Source organism: Ochotona curzoniae, unplaced genomic scaffold, assembly GCF_017591425.1.
Source record: "Ochotona curzoniae isolate NIBS_2020 unplaced genomic scaffold, NIBS_Ocur_1.0 patch361, whole genome shotgun sequence".
In the NCBI taxonomy this organism is placed as follows: Eukaryota; Metazoa; Chordata; class Mammalia; order Lagomorpha; family Ochotonidae; genus Ochotona; species Ochotona curzoniae.
The window spans coordinates 826,067-850,837 of record NW_024466930.1 but is presented as its reverse complement, the minus strand read 5'-3'; the positions used below and the strand labels follow the sequence as shown (position 1 = coordinate 850,837).

Below are 24,771 nucleotides of genomic sequence, written 5' to 3'. Positions count from 1 at the left end.
TCCTGTAGAGCTGCCCTTCCAAGAAACATTTCCCAGAAATAATGTCCCCTATTAACAGTTGCAGAAGTGCTGCTTTTACTACCACTTCTTCTCTTTTTCTCTTTCTCCTACTCCTTCTTCCTTTTTTTTTTTTTAAGATTTATTTGTTTTCATTGGAAAGGCAGATACACAGAGAGAAGGAGATACAGAAAAATCTTCCATCTGCTGGTTCACTTCCCAAGTGGCCACAGCAGCTGAAGCTGAGCTGATCTGAAGCCAGGAGCCTCTTCTGGGACTCCCGTACAGGTGCAGGGTGACTTTGGCCTATCCTGGACTGCTTTCCTAGGCCACAGGCAGCGAGGTCGATGGGAAGTGGAACAGTCGGACAAGAACCAGCGTGATCCTGGCATATGGAAGGTGAGGACTTCAGCCACTAGGCTACTATTCCAGGAGAAGGGAAAGAAAGAAAACAAACCAGAGAGGGAAAAGAAGTGTTTTTTTAAAAGCCCAAGGGAGAGGAAAATGCATAAGTTAGAAAGAAAAATAAAACAGGAAAGAAAAAGGAAAGGGGAAAATTGAAAGTAAATAATACAAATAGCCCTTTAAAAAGTAGAATAAATAAAACAGAAAGATAAGAAAGGTGGGAGGGCCTGGCGCCGTGGCCTAGCAGCTAAAGTCCTCACCTTAAACTTATCAGGATCCCATATGGGCACCGGTTCTAATCCCAGCTCCTCCACTTCCCATCCAGCTCCCTGCTTGTGGCCTGGGAAAGCAGTCGAGGACGGCCCAAAGCCTTGGGACCCTGCACCCACGTAGGAGACCCGGAAGAAGTTCCTGGATCCTGGCTTTGGATCAGCACAGCACCGGCTGTTGTGGTCATTTGGGGAGTGAATCATCAGATGGAAGATCTTCCTCTCTATCTCTTCTCCTCTCTGTAGATCTGACTTTATATTAAAATAAATAAAAAATCTAAAAAAAAAACCCAAATAAATCTTACAAAAAGAATTAGTTTATATTGTGTAATACTGATATTGTCATTTTTTCAGGATGTATATATTTAGGAGCAAAGTTTCACAGTGTCTACAACTCTCTCATAAATGGCCCAGTTGAAAAAGAAAAAGAAAAATCAGAAAAGACTAAAAAAAAAAAAAAAGCTTGAATTTTATCTCTGTGGGCTGCTGTAACAAAAATGCCATAAACGGGGTGATTTATACACAGCAAGTATTGATTCTCACAGTTCCGGAGGGTGGAAAGTCTAAGTTCACAGTGCAGAAGATGTAGAGTCTCATGAGGATCCATCACTCAGGAGTGTTTCTTCTTGTTGCACCCTCTCACGGTGCGAAGGGACCACTGATCTTACAGGGTACTACACTAGTCCCATTCGTGAGTTTCTCCCAGAGGCCCCACATCCTAAAGCCATTGCATCTGTCATTAAGCTTCTTTTTTTTTTTTTAAGATTTATTTATTTATTGGAAACTCAGATATACAGAGAGGAGGAGAAATAGAGAGGAAGATCTTCCATCTGATGAGCGCAACGGCCGATGCTATGCCGGTCCGAAGCCAGGATCCAGGAACTTCTTCCAGGTGTCCCACACAGGTGCAGGGTCCCAAAGCTTTGGGCCATCCTCGACTGCTTTCCCAGGCCACAAGCAAGGAGCTAGATGGGAAGTGGAGGAGCCGGGATTAGAACCGGTGCCCATATGGGATCCCGGCGTTGTTCAAGGCGAGGACTTTAGCTGCTAGGCCACGGCACTGGGCCCTGTCATTAAGTTTCTAACGTGACTTCAGGAGAGCACAAACATTTATACCTTAGAAACAGCATATATGGAGAAAGCAAATATTTTAGAAGGAGTTAGTTCACTGAGAGAAGAAAGGAGTCTACTCAGAAGATAAAATGAAATTACACATGAAAATCAGAACTAAGTAGGCTTTAAATGACAGGAAACATTTGTCATAATCAAAGAATATAAAGATGGAGTTCTATAGGGTGGGCATAAAGAAGCCTCAAGACTTTGGCCTCATTTTGTCTCTAAGTATAGATTACAACCTTGATAAACTGAAGTCTAAATCTTTATTCTGTTTTGTAAACGGTAATACAAATGGATGGATCACTGGATGTCCATCCCAGACCACCACCTTTTTTGTTTGTTTCAGAATAATGAGGACTTCTCCGAGGAGCTTCAGCCACTTTTACATTAAGCTTAGCTGAGTTGCTTGAAATCTACAGCTTTTTGTTATTATAACAAAATACTGAAGACAAGCTCATGGTTTTGGAAGTTCAGAGTCTAAGACTGGGTGTTCTATTTGCTCTGGCTGTCGGATGACAAAATGATTTGCAAGACGCGAAAATACAGTCCTCAAGTATGGAGAAATCAATTTAGTCATAAATTAATAATTTACTTCTAGTTACTGCTGAAATAAAACACAAATTTAACCTCAAGTGCTTCTTATTGGTGTTTAGAAAGCAGGAAAAATATATACATTGTCAGGCCTGGCGGTGTGGCCCAGCGGCTAAAGTCCTCACCTTGAACGCGCTGGTTCTAATCCCAGCGTCTCCACTTCCCATCCAGCTCCTTGCTTGTGGCCTGGGAAGGCAATCAAGAACGGGTCAAGCCTTTGGGACACTGTACCCGAGAGGGAGACCTGAAGGAAGTTCCTGGCTTCTGGCAGCAGATTAGCACAGCACCAGCTGTTGCGCTCACTTGGGGAGTGAATCATCGGACGGAAGATCTTCCTGTCTGCCTCTCCTCCTCTCTGTAGATCTGACTTTGTAACAAAAATAAAACAAATCTTTATAAAAAAAAAAAAGTAAAATAAAATGCTTTCCAAGAAGCAGGCATCGAATAAGGCAGCTCAGATGTCTGGATGTGATATGGAAGTATCAGTTTCTTCCAGTGCAACAATGAGTGCATTCTCCCCGGCTTTGTCTGGAACTTTTTATGCTCCCAAGATTTTTGCTCTCTCAGAAACCAACTAAGCAACATATCCTTGCTCCCTAGGCTAGTGGTCTGATGCTGAGAAATTTTGCCCTACCTTATCCAAGCAGCTAGCTCAGCTCAGCCACAGCGGGGACTTTGTGATGCTAGATAAGGTTGCAGCGGTAAATGAAGTTCTTGCCACATGTTTTGCACTCATAGGGTCTCTCACCAGTGTGAACCCTGGACTTCTGAAATCTAAAAGTCAAATGAGAGAAGTAAACTGCCGTGTTATGGCTGTAAAGCTAACTCATTAGAGAATGGAAGCCAGCATAGCAAGTTTTGGGAAAACAGAGCCTGGAGCTAAAGTGCCTTGATTTTGAATTTAGAGAACCCTCTTCTTCAGCTGTGCAATCTTGGGCAGGATACTTTACCTCACTCTCTTCTCGGATATTAACACAAGCACGGGAGGGAGCGAGATAGGGAGTATTCATACCACACGGTATCATGGAGATAACAATAAGCCAACTCGGACAGTGCTTAGGACAGTGTGCGTTTGGCACACCGGCGCTACTTAAGTATTTGTTTCGCAAAGCAACAGACACTGTGTACAATGAACAAGAGTTGTGGTGTATTTTAAAACCGTCCTTGCTTGCTGTCTCAGCTCAAGTAAATGGACACAGGAGGGAACACAGACATTTCTGGACACCTGAATGGATTCCAAGCCTTCCAGGCTTACAGGAGAGCCAGCCGGCAGGCGGGAGCTGAGGAGCTCAGGGACGAGCCAGAGGGTGGGAAGGGGAGCGGGCAGGGAGTCCTCCCAGCCCCGGGCAGCCCCGCACCTGCCCCGCCTAACTCTGCCCAGAAGCTCCCGCGACCTCCCATGCCTGGTGTGGGTCGCCCTTCCTAAAACCCTGAGCCGCAGCCCAAATCCGAAGCTCACCAACGCATCCGTGGGTAGAGATGCCACCAAGCCCAGATCACACCACCTCTGAATCCTTGCCAACTGCGGCCCAGAGAATGATGAACTACTAAGGCCGGAAGTGCGTCACAGAGGCCCGCACTCTGTAGAACAGCGGTTCTGGCTAAGTTCCTTCTAGCAAGCCCGGAGGTCTCCACACATCTGTGGTCTCCTCCTGGAATGCCCTCTGCAGCCACGGTGCTGGCGGCACATCCTCTTCCACAGCTATCCGTACTTTATGCCAATTAATTCATTCAACAGATGAGGAAACGGAGGCACAATTCGTCTTCATGTAGTAGTTATATTTTCCCAGCTCCCTTATTTTACTGTAGCAATAAATTAGTGCGTCCTTTTAAAATTCAACTTTATAAACAACTGTTGTCGTTGTTTTGGTGCTCAAATAATCTAAAATGTGAGTAGCCCTTCCAAACTGGCTTCTATGCCCTTGGATAAGTTCCCAGCAATTTTTGTGCCCTTTCCTTTCCCACACGATATGTGGTAGGCTCATTCAATAGCCAAGATTTCCTCCACCAGGCCTGGAAGTGGCCAGTGCTCCAGGGAACCGTGGTTCTACTTAATGGAGAAGTGAACACGGAAATTCAAGATCTGAGACAACTAGCAAACTCGTTGCTACTAGGATGTGTCATTGCTTCTGGGTCCCATCAGTGGGCTAGAACTAGAAAATATAAATGAGGATTCTGCAGGATACTTCCCAAACGCGAATCCACAGAATCTTTCCATTTCACCATTGCAATCTGTTTTTCCTTCTTTCCCTACCTGATTCCCAACAGCATCAAAACATTCACCCGAATAGTTGTGTCAGAAAAACAACTGCAAAATTACAAAGCAAATTTACAAGTTAGAAATTAAATGCGCATATCACTATCACCAGCAATAACAGTCCGCTATGTAGAATTTGGAGTTGTTTATTTTATTGTTTTTGAATTATATTGTCGTTAGGGAATATAGACAGAATTCTGTGCAAATACCTGATTTGATTTAATTTTTTCTATATGCCTATATTATAAGCTTGATAAACAGGACTATTTGTATTTAATTTCAAGGTTTTCTTCCATCTGCAACTCCTTTTTAAATATGAAAAAGTTGCCTTGGTTGAAAATCAACATATCCAGAGTTTGGCTTCTATCTCTGAATCCTTTATTTGGTACACAACCACCCTCATCTTCATCAGTGTTTTGTTTTTGTTCCTCCTGTCTTGCCTTTGTTGCAGGAATTTTGACTCCGAGTATGGCAGCAACCTCAAATTCTTGTCTCGCAGGAAAGAAGAATTTTCATGCGGACACAGTTTAGTTTTAAAGCAGGATTTATTAGAAAGGCTGAGAAAAGAAGACTCCCGTCCTAGCGACGGGAGGGGGTTTTGAGATAGAAAAGACCCTTACCTCCTGCCATAGTGGCAGGAGGAAAAGTAAAAAGAACCCTAGTGCTCTGCCATAGTGGCAGGAGGCAAAGAAGCAAAACCCGAATGAATGGTGGGGAATGCACCTTTTAAAGGTTTCCCTCAAAGATGTTTCTCCATAAACAAAGAAAATTCCTGGTTTCCAAGGTACCTGGCCTTGGGACAAAAGGTCACAGAGATACCAGACATAGGACATTCCAGGCCTTAGGCAGATGTGTATTACTTCTTCCTGCTCTCCTTTCAATGATAAAGAGATCAGCCTGAGGCCCTCCCACAATGGCCAGAGGGGATGGCCGATACTTCAGGTGGGGAATTGATATGCTAATAGCACCTCTGTCCCTTGGAAGAGACGTGCCCTGGTGAGTTCAAGACATGGTGGGGAAATTCTCTTTTACTGGGGGACCCAGAATACCCTAACTGCCTACTACCCACTAACTCCTCTCTCACCTTTGCCCCCTCTTTCATCTTTCCTTTTACATTCCTTGCTCCTTTCACTTTCTTCCATTACTTTTCCAACAAAAATAGGTATGTACCTCCTTTACCCTTCTAAGTTATCATATTATTTAGACACTTCCATATGCTGCTTTATTATTAACCAGAAAATTTTCTAAATTTTTTTTATAGAAATGCTCCTCTTTTTTAAAAACCTGCATAATACATCCATCGTGTGGATATATTTTAGCTTTAAATAGTACTTTCATTATTAAATTATTATTATCATATTTTAAGACTATTTTCTTTTTCTTTCTTTTTAATTGGAAAGACTGCCCCTATAAAAACTCTGTAAATGTGCTGTTCGGGTAATGGGTGTCTGTCCCGGTCAGTCGGTCATATTGCCTCACATTGTAATTACAACTCGTTGTGACTATCACTGGTGTGAGTAATACTCTGTTTTAGCGGTCGAGTGGCTGCTGAACACCAGGAAAGTTCTCAAACTCATATACTGGTTAATTTTCAAAATGATAAAAGTAATGGTCTGTCGCTGTCCCGCAGCGACGGACTTGGTGCACGGAGCTGATAATAACACGCGTGGACCCTGACTGATGGTCAAAGCTGAAGTTTATTAGGGGCATCAGACTTTATACTCTGAGAGTCCGTACTGGGTAGGGGAGGAAGTATCGAGCTCATAAACAAAACCATCAACTGTTATCGCACTCTAGATTGGAATTCCTTTAGTCTTTACATCACGCTAGGTGTTCTCATTTACATGCTGTTTACTCGACCTGTGGGAACTATCTCCCAACAGGTATGCAAAAGGTAGCCATTTGGTTGTTTTCATGCAAATACTGCCCAATGAACTGCAATCCTGTGCTGCTGGCCTTCCAGGCTCACAATGTCCTCCTACAATGGTCATTAAAAGAACATAGTTGGGCCCGGCACAATAGCGTAGTGGTTAAGGTCTTCAGATTGGCTCAGCTCCAGCCCTTGCTACTGCTTGGGGAGTGAGCCATCAGACGGAAGATTCTCCTCTGTATATATCTGCCTTTCCAATTAAAAAAAAAAAAAAAAAAACCTTTAAAAATATATACTTAAAAAAGCTGAAGATGTGAGTTATGTCAAGTATCTTTTCTGCCTAAATGTGATAAAACTAGAGATGAATACGGGATGTTATGTGACTTGAATATTTTAAGGCTCCATTGCCCTGGTGACGTGCCGGTTCTACACTGCCTCTTCAGGGTCCAGCCGGAGGTCCCAGTGAATTCCGATGCAAACTCTAGTGGAAACCTTCAAACATCATTTAGCTCCTGAAAGTCAATGGTAGTAAGAAGGTTGAAAGCGCAGTTTGAGTTTAGGTGATAGACACACTGGGAGGTCCAAAGGTCACTGGGGGCATTCTCTCAGAAGATAGTTTGTACAGGAGGGTTGGCTAAAGCCCAAGTGAATGGCCTCTCTACTTCCTGGCTCACCAAGTGATCTTTCTGTATCTTTTTATTATTTTCCTCATTGGAAAGGCAGATATACAGAGAGGAGAGACAGAGAGGAAGATGAATGCTATGCCGATCCGAAGCCAGGAGCCTCTTCCGGGTCTCCCACGCGGGTGCAGGGTCCCAAAGCTTTGGGCTGTCCTCGACTGCTTTCCCGGGCCACAGGGAGGGAGCTGGAAGGGAAGCGGGGCTGCCGGGATTAGAACCGGCGCCCATATGGGATCCTGGGCGTGCAAGGTGAGGACCTTAACACTTGCGCCACCGCGCCGGCCTGGTCACTCACTTTTGAACTTGAACCTCCAAAACAATGAACTGAGTAACCTCTTTCTTTAATTAGTTTATTCAAATATTTCATCATAGTAATGTAGAGCTGACTAATAATACAGGATAAGAATTGGAAAATTCACAAATATAAGTATGTGAAAATAAAGTAACCGTCCCCTGGACAAGCAAAAAGTCAATGATGGAATCAGAAAAAAATATAAGATTTATTAATAGAACTGAACATACAAATATAACAATCTAAACTGGATGACATGCAGCAAAAGCAATTCTAATAAGAAAAAATTTATAGCCACAAATGTCTACTTTAAATAAAAAAGAGCTTGTATAAACAATCTTACACCCCACGAACCTAAATAAAAAGAAAACGAATCCAAATTTTGACAGAAACATACAGTATCTTAATAATTTTATTATCTTTCTAGTCTGTATTTTATTTCTTTTGTTACATTATTATTATTAAAAATATATCAAAATAGAGTCAGTATTAGAAGATTAAATCCAAGAAAGTTGCAAGTTATAAAAGCAAGATGCATGTTTTTAAAGATTTATTTATTTATTTGAAAGGCAAGAGTGAGACAGAAAACTTCAAGAAATATTTTTAAGATTTATTTCATAATATCAAATACTCTTAGAATTTTTCACTGATAGTAAACCAAAAAATTTCAAAGCATTTTCAAACTAAATTTTAGGGACTTTGCTATGAAGGTGTTCTTCATAGATAGATGTTTTCTTGATTTGACTTTTGAACATGGTTTTGATGGAGTGTATTACTGTATGGCTTTCACATCAACAGCAAATCATCATTTTCTCATACGTTCCCAGATGAAATGAACTTCTTCAGAAGCCTTTTCAAAGCTCCTATAACTTCCTTGTTCCTCAGGGTGTAGATGAATGGATTGGCCATAGGAGTAATAACACAGTAAAACAGGGTCAAGACTTTGATCAGGTCTTGCGGACCGTCCCCTGAGGGCTGCATATAAATGTAGATGCCAGGCCCATAAAATAATGATACCACAAGCAGGTGTGATGAACATGTGTTGAAGGCCTTAAGTCTCCCAGCAGCAGAAGGAATTCGAAATACAGCTTTGGCAATGTAACTGTAAGAGACAAGAATCATTGAGAGGGGACCCATTATCAGGAGAGTGGCCACCACAGCTAAAATAAGCTCATTGACTGTGGTATCCACACAAGCCATCTTAATAAGACCAGGCAGCTCACAAAAGAAGTGGTCCAGTACCTGGTTCCCACAGAGAGGCAGCTGGACTGTGAGAGTGGACTGCAGTAGTGAATTGGCCAGACCTGTGAGCCATGCAGTGCTCGACAGGTGCAGGCAGAGTTTATGATCCATGATCACAGAGTACCTTAGAGGCTTACACACAGCCACATAGCGGTCTAGCGCCATGATGCCAAGCAAGACACATTCAGTACAGCCTAGCCAGTGAAATACATAGGCCTGGGCTATGCAACCTGTGTATGTGATGTTTTTGTTCGGCCCCCCTAAGTTGAACAGCATTTGAGGTACAGTTGTAGTGGTGAAGCAGAGATCCAAAAAGGAAAGGTTGGTGAGGAAATAATACATGGGACTTTTGAGTTGGGAATCAAATTGAGAGACCAGAATAATAGCAATGTTTCCCAACAACGTGAACAAGTAAGCGGTCATGAGGACAAAGAAAAGAGGAAGATCCAGCCATGGATATTTGGTAAGGCCCATGAGAATAAAATCTTCTGGAAAACTTTCATTCATGTGTTTCATTGAATTTTGATGAGAAGGATCTGTTGAAATTAAAGAAGGTGAGAGTGATTAAAAAAAATTCTGAGTTGGCAGAATTAAAGTAAATATGGAGGAAAAATGGGGCATACCTTCATTAGAAATCACAACCATGTATGAAGTAATTATTACATTTAACCTTATAAAGTCACATTTGAAAAGCTTTGTTTGTGTGGAAAATGATTTTATGTTTCCCACATTAAAGTCCTGTGTGATGAGTGAACATTAAGTCTTAAGCCAATGGAAGGAGGGAGCATCTTTGTCTCTCAGATCCCAGACAGCTGGAAAAAAATTGATTGAGGTAGATTTGATCAACCAGATGCTTCCACTTAGAATTTGAATGTAGTGAAATGACACAATGGTATGAAGAGGACAAGGGGCTGCCAGAAATCCAGATCAGCTGCCTTCCTGATGTACATCCTGTGGTGACGCACCAAAGGATGTGTTCTTAGAGTCTCTTCCAGAGGTGGGATATTGGCTTGGCTGTGGCTTGTTTCTGGGTGTGTGTGTGTGTGTGTGTGTGTGTGTGTGTGTGTTTGGCCAAATTTTGTTCTTGACCTTTCCCTTTGATTCTGTGAAGTACCATTCTTCTACTTTTTTCTTTATCTGTTCCAACGACTGGAATTGCTGTTTCTTGTGTACAATTGAACACTTTGACTAATTAAAAAACTGGTAACAGAAAATAAGTCGAAATATTCTGTTAGTCTTTTGTAAGTGAGGACAGTGATGATGAAGAGTTGTATGCCAAGAATTAGAATTAGACTATATGCAGTGTTCATGATGCTCACCACCCACTTTCCTTTCTAGCCCTGGCAGTCTTCCTTTGTTGGTCTGGCTGTTGTAGCTTTTAATTATCAATTTAATGGGTCTTAAGCATTAACATTTCTTCCTTTCTAAATTCATTGGAAAATGAAAAAATGAAGGGAGAGAAATGTGTGAATGAACCTGTGCCTCCAATTCAGGCCCTGAAGGAATAGAACACAACGAATCCTACAGACAGATCAGATTCAGTCAGAGAAAAAGCAAGTGGCTGAGCCAGACAGCCTTGGATCTATCTGTCAAACTCACCAAGATGATTAATTTCTCTTTCTTCTGTGATGCTGTGAATGGACAACACGACAAATTGAAAACCTTTTTCCTCTACATTCCACTTTCATTCAACATAATAAAAATTATTCTGTTCTGTGAAACCTGGAGGTTAGAGAACAAGTATTTCCTCCTCTCCCAATAAGGTTTTAATAGGAAAAAATGAACAAAATGTAGGGGAGAAAATTAGAAAAGGAATTTGCCATAAGAAAGCACCCACACTGAAGGACAGCAGGGCCATGTAGGCATTACATTAAAAGGGTTTCAGATTACACAAGATGAGGCAACCCCAAAAATTTTCAGAAGGAAGAAAATATACATAGAAACCAAAAAGTCAATAAAAAATAGACAAGGTGTCTTCATAGCGACTGGGAAAGTGAGACTGTAAGACTTAAAAATACTGAGGAAAAAGAATTTCAAATCTGGAATTCCATCTGGAACCAAACAGAATGAAGCTGGAATGGGACATTTTAAAACATACAGCATCCCCAAAGTTTTCTTTTCCAGGCATGATTTCTTTGGAAGCTGCTGGAGGATATGTACCACCAAAATGATAAAGAGAAAAAGAAGATATTTAAGGTCAGAAAGCCTACACGAAATGAAGGAATCCTCCATGACAATGGGGAAGAGAGGTCTCATGAGACAGCTTGGAAACAAGCAGCACTGAAAAGGCTCCAGAAGCCATGTCTCCAAGAAAAATGGGAAAAGCCAGGTCTCTAAGGAGAAAATTAAAAAGAATCGACCCAAACTTGTCACTTTGGGATGGCAGAATGGAGAGAAGACTTCTAGGTAACCACAACCCAATATAGGATTTTACTAAGATTTCAACAGTTAGGAAAATGTAAACTGTTGATGCTAATCTAGTCCAAAAGCATGATGCATGAATTTTTGGAGACTAAGGAACACCTCTCTCTATGTCTCTTACTGTCTCTTACTGTCTCTCTGTCATATAAGAATTAAATATGTTGGGCCCAGCACCATGGCTCAGTGGCTAAATCCTCATCTTGAACACTCAAGGATCTCATATAAGTGCTGCTTTGTGTCCTGGCTGTTCCACTTCCCATCCAGTCCCCTGCTGCTTGTGGCCTGGGAAAGCAATAGAGGGTGGTCCAAAGCCATGGGACCCTGCACACCAGTGTGGACGACCTGGAAGGGGATCCTGGCTCCTGGCTTTGAATTGGCTCAGCTCCGGTCATTGCAGCCATTTGGGGACTGAACCAGGAGGTAGGAGATTTTTCCTGGTATAGACCAAAGCTTGTTGTTAAGAAGTATGATTAAATAGAAGAAAACAGAGAAATTATGAAGAACATATTTCCTCTGGAAAGTGAGAAATAGTGAGGAAAAGCATTGCTATTTTTCATTGCAAGCTCATGTTAATATTTGTTTTTTAATCCTGAACATTTGTATCTGTAAGAAAAAAAATAGAAATTAAGTAAAGAAAACATATAAAGTGTTTTTTTTTTAAAAAGATTTGCTTATTTGTTTGAAAGGCGGGATAACAGAGAATGGTAGAGACACATAGAGAGAGGCAGATCTTTCACCCAATGGTTCTTTCCCCCAGATGAGCACAACAGCTAGGGCTGGTCCAGTCTGAAGCCGGGAGCCCAGAATTCCATCCAGGTCTTCCCGTAGGTTGCAGAAGCAATACCCAAGCCATTTTACACTACTTTTTCAGGTGCATCAGCAGGTGGCTAAATTGGAAATGAAGCGTTTGGAATTTGAACTGGTGGCCATGTGGTGCTATCATCACAGGTGTTAGCTTAACCTTCCATGCCCCAATGCTAGACCCAGAAAGAATCTTAATATTTATAAATTATGATAAGGAGCATAGCAGGTAAAGGCCGTGTTTGAACAGATAAAGAACATACATCATCAGTTGTTACCAAAGAGACAACGTTTCTGAATTAAACATGCTTAGTTCTGTCTATCACATTTGCAGATCTGATAAATTCAATTGCATAATATGCACATATTGGTGTGGCAAAAAAAAATCTACTAAAAATGACTTGGTTCTAAAACAAGAAAATCTTTAATACTATGCTAAGGAGTCAGGTCAAATGACAGATTTTCAGAAGGGATAAGACATAATTAGAGCATACTTTAGAATGTTTACTATGGCAATGTATTGCTGGACTAAAGAAGAGACAAAGCTGAGAGGTCATAGGACAGGCTATTGGAGAGATGCTGAGAATGTTAGCTGGACAATGAAAATCAAGAGCAAGGGATGGATGTAAAGCAAAAGATGCACTTAAAAGAAGCTGATATTTTAATCTAAGATGCTGCAATAATGAAAAGGAAGCTAACAGAATGGGGCATATACGTGAGGATTGATTGGAATAAACAATTTAATAATAGAGACCTAAAACAGGGTAAATTCTCAGTGTGCCCACAAGGATTAGCTCAAAGTTCTGTTTACCAGAGGAATTTCTGTTGCTTCCAGACAAGTGTAGGTCAATTTCACCAATGCTAATTTGCAAAATATCATACAACTATAGGACTCCCTGTCTGGGGTGGTTTGTGTCAGCTGTTGAATTACCAAAGGCAGCAACTGGGGTGGATATAGAGGTAGACAGTGGCAAGGGAGATGTATCCAAAAATAGAAAATAGAAATCTACATTTTAAGTGAAGATATATAGCAGAATGCATTTCTACCTCTGAATAAAAGATGGACTCCCAATGAAACCATTAAATATATCTTGACAATGGGATGCTGGACTTTCTACCATTGTCTATACCTACAATGTACATGATGGACTTGTGATTGTTGTTGAAGGACTATATTATTGTAATAATATAAAGGAAATCAGTGTCAGGGAGATGAAATGGAGAGGGTGAAAGGGGAAATCCTAGAGTCTAAGGAACAGTATTATGAAAAATAGGCACGGTAGCCTAGTGGCTAAAGTCCTCACTGTATAAGCGCCAGGATCCCATAAGAGTGCCAGTTCTAGTCTTGGCCACTTCATTTCCCATCCAACTCCCTGCCTGTGGCCTGAGAAAGTAGTCGAGTACAGCTCAAAGTCCTGCACGCAGAAGCTCCTGGCTCCTGGCTCCTGGCTTCGGATCAGCTCAGCTCTGGCTGTTACAGCCACTTGGGGAGTGAACCAGCAGATGGAAAATCTTTCTCTCTGTATCTGCTTCTCTCTTTTAAAAATTAAAAGAAAATGAATCTGTGTTTTACAAAACATCAGTATATTTGCATATATCATGGCCAAAGAAAAAAGTGAAAACACTGTACTCTGTCAAAAACAGTCTCAATATTTTTGCTTATTTGTCATCATTCATATTGTTTGATTCTCAAGTTGAGTTTCAAAATATTAGATTTAATATAAGTGATGTTTATTGACTGCCTTCTCTCTCATTCTTTCCCTTCTCCTAGACCATTGGATCTTTTGGACATAATTATGGAATTGAGGTAAATGACTAACAGCCATTAATCTGGTATAATGAAAATGTATTTAACTCACTGAGGCATCTTATCTCATTTGATCTTATTCAAAGTTCAGAACTTTTTTTTTTTTAAACCAAACAAAACCCAAGGCTATCTAGGCTGTTTTGTGTAGAAACAAGCTTCATCAGAACATACCTCTTCTCATTCGCACTGGTTTGAAGTGGGTGACTAGCTATGGAAGTCTAGCCGGGAGAAAGGCTGTGGAAGAGTCGGAGTCTCAAGGTCCTGAGAGAGGTGGGTAGGCCAGTGCACCTGTAAGAGTCACCTTGGTATGGAAGATAGGATGACTATCATTCTGCAAGCAGAAAGTATTCTCTATTGGTTCCAAGTGTGACACAAAGACAGATAAAACAGATTCTCAGCCAGGGTGACAATGATCTCTTAGGGACAGTCCTTGGTGAATGGATTTCCCTGGGGAAGTGGTACCAGTCTTGTATTTCCCATTCTTGCTGTGAGTATAGATTGCATCAGTTTTCCCATTCATTAATGCTTAATAGCAAGGGAGAGTGTGATTTAGCCCTACCAATTTTCAGAATGCAAACAAATAATGTGATAATAGCAAGTGTTTAACACATTCTAGATGCTTTAAATGAAAACCACACTCCTAACAACTCCATGTTGTGCACTACTGTGCACATTTTATACTTAGGGAACTTGAAGCTTTGAGAAGATAAATAGTTTACCCAAGGTTTACAGAGCTCACACATTTTCAGAATTCAAGCACCAAAGGGATGCTCTGCAAATGTTGTGAGTGAACACTGACTCTCTTGTATCTACAGCATCTGGGTGCTTCTTTGGTCTTTTCAGTCATACTGAAAGCACCTCAAGGAAAATATTCGGACTCTCATTTCCAACTGTCCTTAGCACCATTGCTAGTCTAATTAAGATCCCCTTCCTGTTTGTTCAACTATCTCCATCATGTAAGAGCCTCTCAGAGTGAATCATTCCAAAAAACAAGATGGAACAACAACAACAAAAGATTTCTAACTATTTTAAAAGTGAAAGTATTTTTAAAATATTGGTTTGAGATGCAGAGTCACAGAGAGAGAGGCAAAGAAGGAGATATCTTCCTTTCACTTGTTAACTCTTCAGTGGCCAATAGCTGGGATGGGCCAATCTGAAGTTGGGGGCCAAGAACTCCATCTTGGTCTCCCAGGTGAGGCAGGAACTCAAGTACTTGAGCCATAATCTGTCATTTTCCAAGCATATTTGTAAAGAATTGGATCCAAAAAGACACTTCATAGCCTCAAAGCTTCCTTTCTAGGCTACCCTTCCAAAGTTATTGGCTATCATGATGGGTAACCTCTTGTTTGGGACTGTGCCATATGATCCCTTTCCTTCCTACTTTTAAATCTAAAGACTCAGGGGCACAAAGAGAACATGACCAAGGCTCTAGACATTGATGGCTAGAGTCTAAATGATGGAGCATATTAACTTAGGCTCTTACATGGCCTGTTCCTTCTCCATGGAGAATCTCCTACATAAATATCTGATTACTCCAACACTAGAGTGACTTAAAATACAATTTACTAGGCTGGTTTCTTCTCCTTGCACAAAACAGGAGATTAATATAGGCTTCCTAACTCATAAATTTAAAGTTTGAGGTCAGTCTAGGTCACTTGATTTTGTTTAGTCATAAATTTTGTCCTTGATTCTAATAAAATTGAATATATATTCATATATATTCATACATATATATGAAGCAAGAGCTGCAGAGTTAGGCAGGTTTGAATTTGAAATTGAACTTTACCTTTTACTGGCTATATTACAATGAACTTCATTGAACTTGCATCTTCATCTTCAAAGAGATTATTATAATATATATTTAATAGATGGCTAGATCAATTAAATGAGATAGTGTCTGAAAACACTGGAATATAGAAGACTTCCAGTAGCTAATTCCTCCTCCCCCTGATGGCAAGTATGTGAATGAATTAATACAGAATTGCAGACGGCATGGACGAACCTTACTTTAAGCTCTGTGTATAATATTTTATACATTCAAAGCAAGGTTTATTTATTTGGTTTATTTGAAAAACAGGGTACAAAGAGAGAGAGAGAGAGATCCCATATTCTGCAACAGCCAGGATTGGGTTGGTTGTGTCTCCCATATAGGTAGCAGGGATCCTACTTGATTGAGCTGTAACTTGTCTTGCTGAATACACAATAATGGGAATCAGGGATGAGGAGCAGAATTGGATCTTGAATCCAGGCACTCTAATATGTGATACCAGGATTCCAAGTGGTATGTTCACAACTGCTGACAAATGCCTATCCCTGTGTATAATATTTTTAAACCCGAGTTTTGAAAATGTAATGCACTTGCTTCATAATCACCTAGAATACTTCTAAGAAATGCACCCTTGTAGGTCCCTAGCCAAACAAGCATTAAAACCTTTGGGGATGAAACTAAAGAAACTACTTTAACTAGCTCCCCAGGTGATTCAAACTCACATGTAAGCTGAGGGAATCACTACAACAGAGGATCATTCCACCTTTGTAATTTATAGAACTAAACTTCAATTTCTAGGGAGCCAATTTATTTATTCCCTTAGAGACTAAAACTCTTCCTTGGAGACTAGATGCTTTTAAGCCAATATAAACTATTCTTGTTATTATTTAATAATGCTTACAAAAATCACATGTTAAACAAATAGCACAGTATTAGGTTCTTTAGAAGCAATATTATATCAGAATTCAGAAAAGCGTTTAAGGATTGGAAAGTTTTTCTTTAACTTCTCTTCCTCATTAAAAAAGAGAGAGAGAGACAACAGAGAAGAGGTTCAGCAGACATACCACAAAAAATGTTCTGGAAAGGCTATGAATACTCATCTATTGGTGGCTGGAGGATTACTGAACGTTATAGGTGATAAAGTACAGATTGAATAGAGAAAACCTGGCAAGTCATACTGAAGAATTCAATAGCTATATAAAGCAATGGGTGCAATTTCCTTGCATAAAATACTATGAGTATATTTTATTTATATTTATGCAGATAAAATAACATATTGTTTATTATTACTACACATCTAAAAGAAATAATATATTTTAAAAATTAGACTGAAAAAATAACCAACTGGAAACTACTTATAAATGAAGTTTAGCAGAGCATAGATCAAAGGTGTGCATGGTTACAGAACCTATGCACTTAGAGCTTGATAAATAGAACCACAAGTATGTACTTTCCAGGCTTGCCAGTCAGTTCTCTGTCTAAAGATAGAATATTTTAGCCAGTGCTGTGGCATAGCCATTAAAGCCTCGACCTGCAATGCCAGGATTCCACACGTGCAGGAGTCCTGGCTGCTTTCACTTTTTAAACATCTCCTTGCTTTGGAAAAATAGATAATTTGCTCAACTTAAAGGTAATAATCATAAATCCATTTCAGTTTAAATAAACTGAATAAAATTTGTTGTAAATGTATTACTTTTTCTAAGAATACTGGCTCTATGTCTTAATTCTTCCTAAGGAGAGTGAAGGGTGGAAGTAGTCATTGTGTTCCTAAACTGAACAGAAGGAAGAAGCAGTAAAGTTTGCCTCCTGGTTTGCTTTCTTTTTGAAGTCACCAAATCTCACTTAGGCACTTCTTCCAGACTGACAGTCATAGGGTTATGGCACCTTATCCTATTCGAAATAAAGGCGATTCTAAAAGAAAAAAACAAAATAAAACAAAAAATAAACAAACAAACAAAAAAAGAAATAAAGGTGATTCTAACAACAACTGCCAAGTCTGATGATTTGGAGGTCACTGGTGATCTTTGGGGTGTCCAATTTACAGATTAACATTAGAATATGATGGTAAAACCAGAAGGTTGATTTTCCTCCCCAGTCATTCTAAAATGTGGGTACACATGAGAAATTTCCATGTTGAGAGTGTGGTTTCAGGTAAATGTAAAGAAAGACTTCTGATGGTTCTACCCTTTCCACCAACACACAGAAATCTGAGTTGCTGTTGGTCTATGAACACAGCTATGAGTGCAACTGCCACAAGGGCAGGAGAACGTCTCACGTTATCATAAGTCAAAGTGGTTGGGTTGAGGCCCGTGATACTTATCACTAACACGTTCACAACACTTTTCCTGTGTCCACAAAACGGTACTAAGAGTCGTGAAACGAACATGTCGGCTGCAGTTGGAAAGTCTAGGGACTGGTTTAAACCCCCATCAGCTAAGGCATCCTATGAACCACAGCACCTGCCCCGTTCTTGCACAGCACATGAGGATCCCAGTGAGGATCCTGTGCGTGCTGTGAGTGCACACACTCAGGCAAGGATTCACCCCAGGAAAAAGTTTTGATAAACATGAATGCAGTATGTTATAAAATTATACATTAAAAAATTAATTCACCAAGCTACACCTTTTGCCTTAGCATTGAAGATAGTTAAGAATTAAATGCACTTTGGCACAAATGCTCTTTTTGACACCTTACTTGTTCCAGTTTTTACCTATCGGCTATACAACTCTTACTTGTTTTTGTGTTTTTTTAAATTTTTTTTAAAATATTTTTTATTTTAACAATCTTTACATGGTTAATTTGTGCATAAAGGGTCAAGGGCTACAGGAAAGTGGGCAAGACCATTATTTCCACATTGTTTCCTTCATATATCTGAGGTACAGGGGGATATTGAGGGAGAAGCCCCACCTGATTTCCCACCCACCCCAAGTCCCGCATGTGGGGCATGCTCCAAGATACTCGTTGAAGTGGTTTCAATAGGTCACCAGTTTTGAAATTGCTGCCAATCTTGCCTCTCCAAACACGATGAGGTTGTTGAAAAATCCATTAATTGACATTGTCCATCATAGTGTCTCTATTTGCCCAGTATTTTGTTGCCAACCTATAACTGAGGTGGTTGATTAACTTGTTCCATCTTCTGTCCCTTCATGGTTTGTGTTCTGAGTCTGGCATTTCAATTGGGTAGATCACCAAAGAAACTTCGTCTGAGGTGTTCCCAGGCCAGATACTCGTATGCACCAGCAAGCACAGGGCCCAGCACAGTCCATCACCCGGTCAGCTGGTAGTTGCAATTGCTGGGTTGGTTCTGTTTTCAGCCCCGTCTTCTACTGGAACCAGTGGGTGATGCAGTCCAGCCTGGTTCTGCACAGCACATACTTGGTCTTCGCCTAAACCAGTGGGAGCTGCAGCCTGATGAGAGCGGCCCACAATAACCCCCACCAGGCCAACCCCCTACCCTGGTTTGCCAGTATGTGTGGCAGACCAGTCCAATCTGACCCACATCCCCCTTGGTTCTCGTACATGGCAAATGGCATTGAAGCTTGGATCCATCTACCCAGCTCAACAGTCAAGCCTTCACGGGTGTGGTTGAGTGCCTCTCTGTCTAGCTACCCCAGCCCCTGTCCTAGTTCTCGTGCCTTCCCGTGGCAGTGGTAACCCAAGAGGGGGGAACCCACTATTTCCCTCCCAGGTCTCTCACTCCCGGATTGTGCACTTTCCAGGTGGTTCTGCAGTTTAACTTGACAGGATTAGCCCCCCTCTTCCCATGCCAGCAACTGCCAGCTGATGATGCACCAAAGCTCAACCAACCCTCACCCCCACTCACACTTATACATGCACCAATTGGAACAGTCAACCAAGCTTGGCTTTTCCTGGCTCATGCAAACCAGTAGGTGTGACAGCCTAGCCCGGCATGACCTGTACTCCAGCCTGGTTTCTGCTCTTGCCAGTGAGCTAAGGTTTGCTCTGCCCTGTCTAGTCCGCCCCCTACAAAATCAACCCACACACCGTGACCAGCCTGCCTGACTCCCAAGCTTGGACCCACTAAGAGAGTTTTCCTATGTTCCCCCACTCAGCCCACTCCCAGACCCAGATCTCACGCATGCCAGTAGGTGCTAGGCCCTTGCCCAGCATAGCCTGCTCCTCCATCTTGGCCTTTTATGAGCTAGTGAATGTTGCAACCAAGCCCACCCCACACTGTGTTTTAAGATGCATATGCGGATACTGAAGCCTGGACCTGCCCAGATTATTCTCGGTCCCTGTACCCGTGAGTGTGGCAGGTTCCATGGTCACATCTAGCTCAGCCTATCACCACCTCAACTCGAGCTAACCAACAGAACTTGTATTTCCTCAGGGTTTGGCTCAGATATCCCCCATAGAATCTACCCACAAACCCAGTTCTCTTGCATGCTGGTTAGTGACATGACCCTGCCTAATGTGACCCATCCCCTGTTCCAACATTCAAGCAAGTACTGGGATCTAGTCCTGATTGGCTGCCCTCAGCCCTAGCTTTTGTGTGGACTAGCATGTGGTGTTCAGCAATGTTCCATGTTAACAAGCTCTACTTAGGACCCCCATGTGGGCTGGTGCATTGATATGATCCACACAGATATTCTGGTCTCTCCCCTCCAAAACACCAGGTCTCAGTCTCCTCACTTACTTGTAAGTACAATGGCCCTGTTGTTGGGAGTCCCTCAGGATTCATTCCTCATCTATACATACAATGGTCTTATCCATGGATGTCCCTAGGAGGTAATTCCACACTCCCATAGACACCAGAGCTCACCGCTGGACAGACAGCTGGTGAAGCCTGGTGCCGATGGATTTGCTCACTACTTGGCAGCAGTGGTTGGGTCTAGGGCCCCTAACATTGAGGCCTACCTGGCTCAGATACCCCAGCAGCTTCTAGATTCTTGGGAGGTTCATCCACCCAAGCCCTGAAGTCAAGCTCATCTCAACCATGAGATTTTAAAAGATGTACTTACTCAGTTTGTAGTTAAACTCAAACTGTGTAATAGGTGTTAAGTATTAGAATGCACAACTCCAACATGACAGATATGTAAACAAATAATTGCATTATTATATTTTAATGAACCATGAGAGAACAATATATAAGAAAGAATATTGGCAGTGGGAGGCAGGGCAAAATGGCTCAATTAACTAATCTTCTACCTCCAAGTGCCAGGACTGCATATGGGTGCCAGTCTGTGACCTGGCTGCTCCACTTTCCATCCAGCTCCCTTCTTGCAGCCTGGGAAAGCAGAGGAGGGTGGGCCAGTGCTTTGGGATCCTGCACCGATGTCAGAAACCAGAAAGAAGCTCTTGGCTCAGCTCCAGCCACTGTGATCATTTGGTGAGTGAACAAGCAAATAGAAGATCTGTCTCTGTCTCTCCTCCTCTTTGCAAATCTGCCTTTTCAATAAAAATAGAATAAATATTTAAAAATATTGGGAAACTAAGCAGGTATATTGAACATACACAATTTATTATTTATTCATACATTTATTAAACACATGCTGTCGTAGGTACTGAGGATACAAAGTTGAATAGAATCGATGTAACCAACTTATTCACAGGCTTCCATTAGAAAACATAGGAACTAAAAAATATAGTTTAACAAAACAAAATACACATCATTGGATGGAAGAATAAAAAAATAATAAAAATAAATCTTTAAAAACAAACAAACAAACAAAAAGAAAATGTAGGTATTAAAGAAATACCCAAATAAAAACATTTTTAAAAATATGCTGCATGATTTTCAGACATTGGACAATGTAATTTCAGGACAAAGATCTCTGAAAAGCAGATGAGTTAAACTATATGATTGTCCCAACTCACACCTGGAGAGGCTGAACAAGAGGGCAGGGAAACAAACAAGGAAACAACAAACAACAGAGATGGAGCTCAGTACCCAGGGTGGCCAAAGTGGCTAGAATTCACAGACAGCATACAGAAGGAGAATTCTTGCAATTCACAAAAGATTCTTTGGCATGTGAAAGTTCCTTAGTTGCTCCAATGTGTGTCCATGTAACTCATTGTGTGTGTGTGTGTAATGTGATTTTTATGAAGTTTTTAGCACTTTTTTACTTCCTGGCACTATAAAATTATTGCGTCTCATCTAATCAATCTCCTGCCCCAGTCCTGTATCAGCTATTTTTTCAAGGAGACTTGATTCCTTTCATAAAACAATGGTATTATATGCCAAGATCTTTGTATTGAGTCTCCTTATTATAAATTGGATGTTCTTGCTTTTAGGCACTCTCAGTTGACAGAATTACTAAATCTCAGTGTGTGTAACATGATATTTGTGTGTTCTTATAGCTATCACACATATATGATCGTACATAAATAAATAAATAAATATGTATTGTGCTAAACATGAGATCATATTGAAGTCTTAAACGCTAATCCAGACCACATGGATTATTCTAACTTTCTCTTGACTGTAACCTTCTACATCAAAAAGGAGAAATCTGGCTTTCATCCTCTACCACTCATCTATTTAATTGTTCAGTTCCAATATATGTGCACAATGGTTTTGGAGTTGTTCATCTATACTTCCCTGGCAACAACATAATCAACTCCTGTACAATGCTGTGTACAGGGCTTTCTGTCTTTAAAGATTACAATTTCCAAAGTTGCTTAGTTCATCACCTTTTCCCTCTCCTCACTTGAATGGATTTGCTTCCTAGATCTGTGATAGTTACATTTCTTCATAACAGTTTGTATTACTTCCTATATAGGATCCTGTATGATAGGAGAATTTCTGCAAAGCATTGTTTAAGAAAGTCTTTTGCTCTCATTTTTATTTCTTCTTGGCAGGCTTCAATATATGGGTTAGCTTTGGTACAAACAGCGCAAAATATTAGTAATCTTCAAATGTCAGGATTTTAATATGTATTTGTTAAAGATGCAAGACTTACCACTCCATTTTGTTTGAACATCATTACAAATATGTAAGAAAAATGTTCCCAAATCCCTTGTGCATTGTCTAATGTGTTTGTGAACAAGCAAGAGTCATGAAAGGAGCCACTGAGATATAGTGGGCCGGTATCTATTGCGTTATGCTATTTTACGAATGTTTGAGGCATACACAATCCCTGTCATCGATGACAGTTGTCTGACCTTTTGTTCATTGTTTTTCAATTATACAAAAATTTTAGTTAGATGCACTGTGTTGATAATGGTTTCAGATCCAGAAATCCTATGAGAGACAAATAACAGAAAAGTTTAATTCTATCTGGAACATACATATGTTGTCAAAGAGACTTGCAAATATTCTACATAGCTAAATGTCTGAAGGCCATAATAGAAAGCATACTTAATGCTTTGAAAATCACATGTGGGCGTGGCGCAGTGGTTAAGGTCCTTGCCTTGCACGCCCGGGATCCCATATGGGCACTGGTTCTATCCCAGCAGCCCCGCTTCCCATCCAGCTCCCTGCCTGTGGCCTGGGAAAGCAGTCGAGGACGGCCCAAAGCTTTGGGAACCTGCACCCGCGTGGGAGACCCAGAAGAGGCTCCTGGCTTCGGATCGGCATAGTATTGGCCCGTTGCACTCACTTGGGGAGTGAATCAACAGACGGAAGATCTTCCTCTCTGTCTCTCCTCTCTGTATATCCGCCTTTCCAATAAAAAAAATAATAAAAATAAATCTTTAAAAAAAAAAAAAAGAAAATCAGATGTACCAGATGGCTTGCATAGCATCATGTAACATGGAAACAAGTTTTTTGGTAACTTGTTTTCTAAAAGTCCTATATTACAGCTTGGACAAATTGGAAAGAAATTATTCAAATTAAAGGTTGAGTTGTCTATAATGATCATTTCAAAAGGCTATTCATTTAAAATTACTATCTAATGTCAAACTACAATAACAGCATTTCTATACATATTTTTAAAAATCTGTTGAATTTACACTCATAATTTTACAACAAAATATTTTTTGTTATAGAATGGCAGGACGTTCTTTGGTTTATCACTCCTTACAAATTTCAACTAAGGTGGACAATTGTTGGTGTTGATATTTGAAAAGTATATTTCAACTTATTTATTCCTTTTGTATTTTTGGTGCAGCCCCAGAGATGCACAGCCCTGGCAATCATAAGCTGTTCTTAGTTCTTTTGGTAAAATTATCAGGGGGGTTGCAAATACTCTGTTCCCCAAATGCAAGCATCATCTTGAAAATAGCCTACTTCTCCACCACCGTTTTTTGGTGGATTAACTACTTCTTAACTTTTCAGAACTCTTCTGAATCAGCCAGAGAGCCAGACCTTATTAGAGTTTAGAGATGCTTTCCTCTTCACTTATAACAGGTGTTGAATCTTGCATAACCTAATGTAGATTTTGAATCTGTTTTCTTGGGAGAAAAGAAATTTTTTATAACATAATTCAACAGCTAATTAAGGTTTATGTCATTTATTTTATGGGTGGCAGTTTTGTAGTCAAACTGGTTCACACTACACCATGGATACGTGCAAATATGGATGAATGAAGAGTTCCCCTCAAGGAAAAAGTAAAGGCCCCACTGGGAGTCGAACCCAGGATCTCCTGTTTACAAGACAGGCGCTTTAACCAACTAAGCCATAGGGCCTGGAAGTGCTATTTGGTTTACGCTGAATCCATCCTTGATATCAAACTAAATATTCTCGTCAGTCCATTCGATCCGTAGCGGGTAGCTTTGGGAAAGTTGAACACATTCCAAGAACACGTTTTCCATATTCAGATACACTACCACACTATCACAATGGAAAGCCTTTGGGAGGGCTCCATTAGCGCTTCAGTTAATCCAAAAGATCACCGTCAGCTGAAGTCGGGGCTACTCACCATTTCCAAATGAGATAATCTTTGCCATTACTGCATCTCTCAGCTTTTTCAGCTGAGGTTCTTCATTCGACTGCTTTAAATGGGCATCTCCGCACACAAGACCTCCACGGAGAGTCTCAGACAAGTGGGTTAGGGCACTCTCAGAGCTTACTGGCAGGGCACCTGCTCGTGGCAGGCAGCAGGTTGGAGGAGACGGCAGGGAGCATCAACCCTTTCTCAGTGTGGACCGCTCCAGTGTCCGCTGCCTGGGCTTGTTTTTCTTTAGCCTTGGTCTCAGCTCCTCCACGAACAGGCTAAGTTCTAGTCGCTTTATTTCCTTAGGCTGCTTCTGGCAAGATCGAGGATCTGTCTGTGTCTCTAGGTTAGGAAAAATAAGAATTCCAGGCGAATTGTAGGAAGCTCACGAGAATTCTCTGGAATCTCAACCTTGTTT

At 40.9% G+C, this 24,771-nt stretch overlaps 1 protein-coding gene and 1 non-coding gene across 2 annotated transcripts; both read right to left on the bottom strand.

Annotated features, from left to right (window-relative positions):
* Window positions 1–8,290: 8,290 nt before the first annotated feature.
* Window positions 8,291–9,235, bottom strand: LOC121167366 (olfactory receptor 2B11-like). The gene has a single exon (XM_040996816.1). It carries the CDS (start codon window positions 9,233–9,235, stop codon window positions 8,291–8,293), a length of 945 nt encoding a protein of 314 aa, XP_040852750.1.
* A 14,796-nt stretch (window positions 9,236–24,031) lies between these two features.
* Window positions 24,032–24,105, bottom strand: TRNAT-UGU. Its single transcript has one exon. It is a non-coding gene; the product is annotated as a tRNA-Thr (tRNA).
* Between the last annotated feature and the right edge of the window lie 666 nt (window positions 24,106–24,771).

Excerpts from the sequence above, each read along its gene's own strand:
- LOC121167366 (XM_040996816.1), bottom strand. The coding sequence starts at position 9,235 with ATGAAACACATGAATGAAAGTTTTCCAGAAGATTTTATTCTCATGGGC.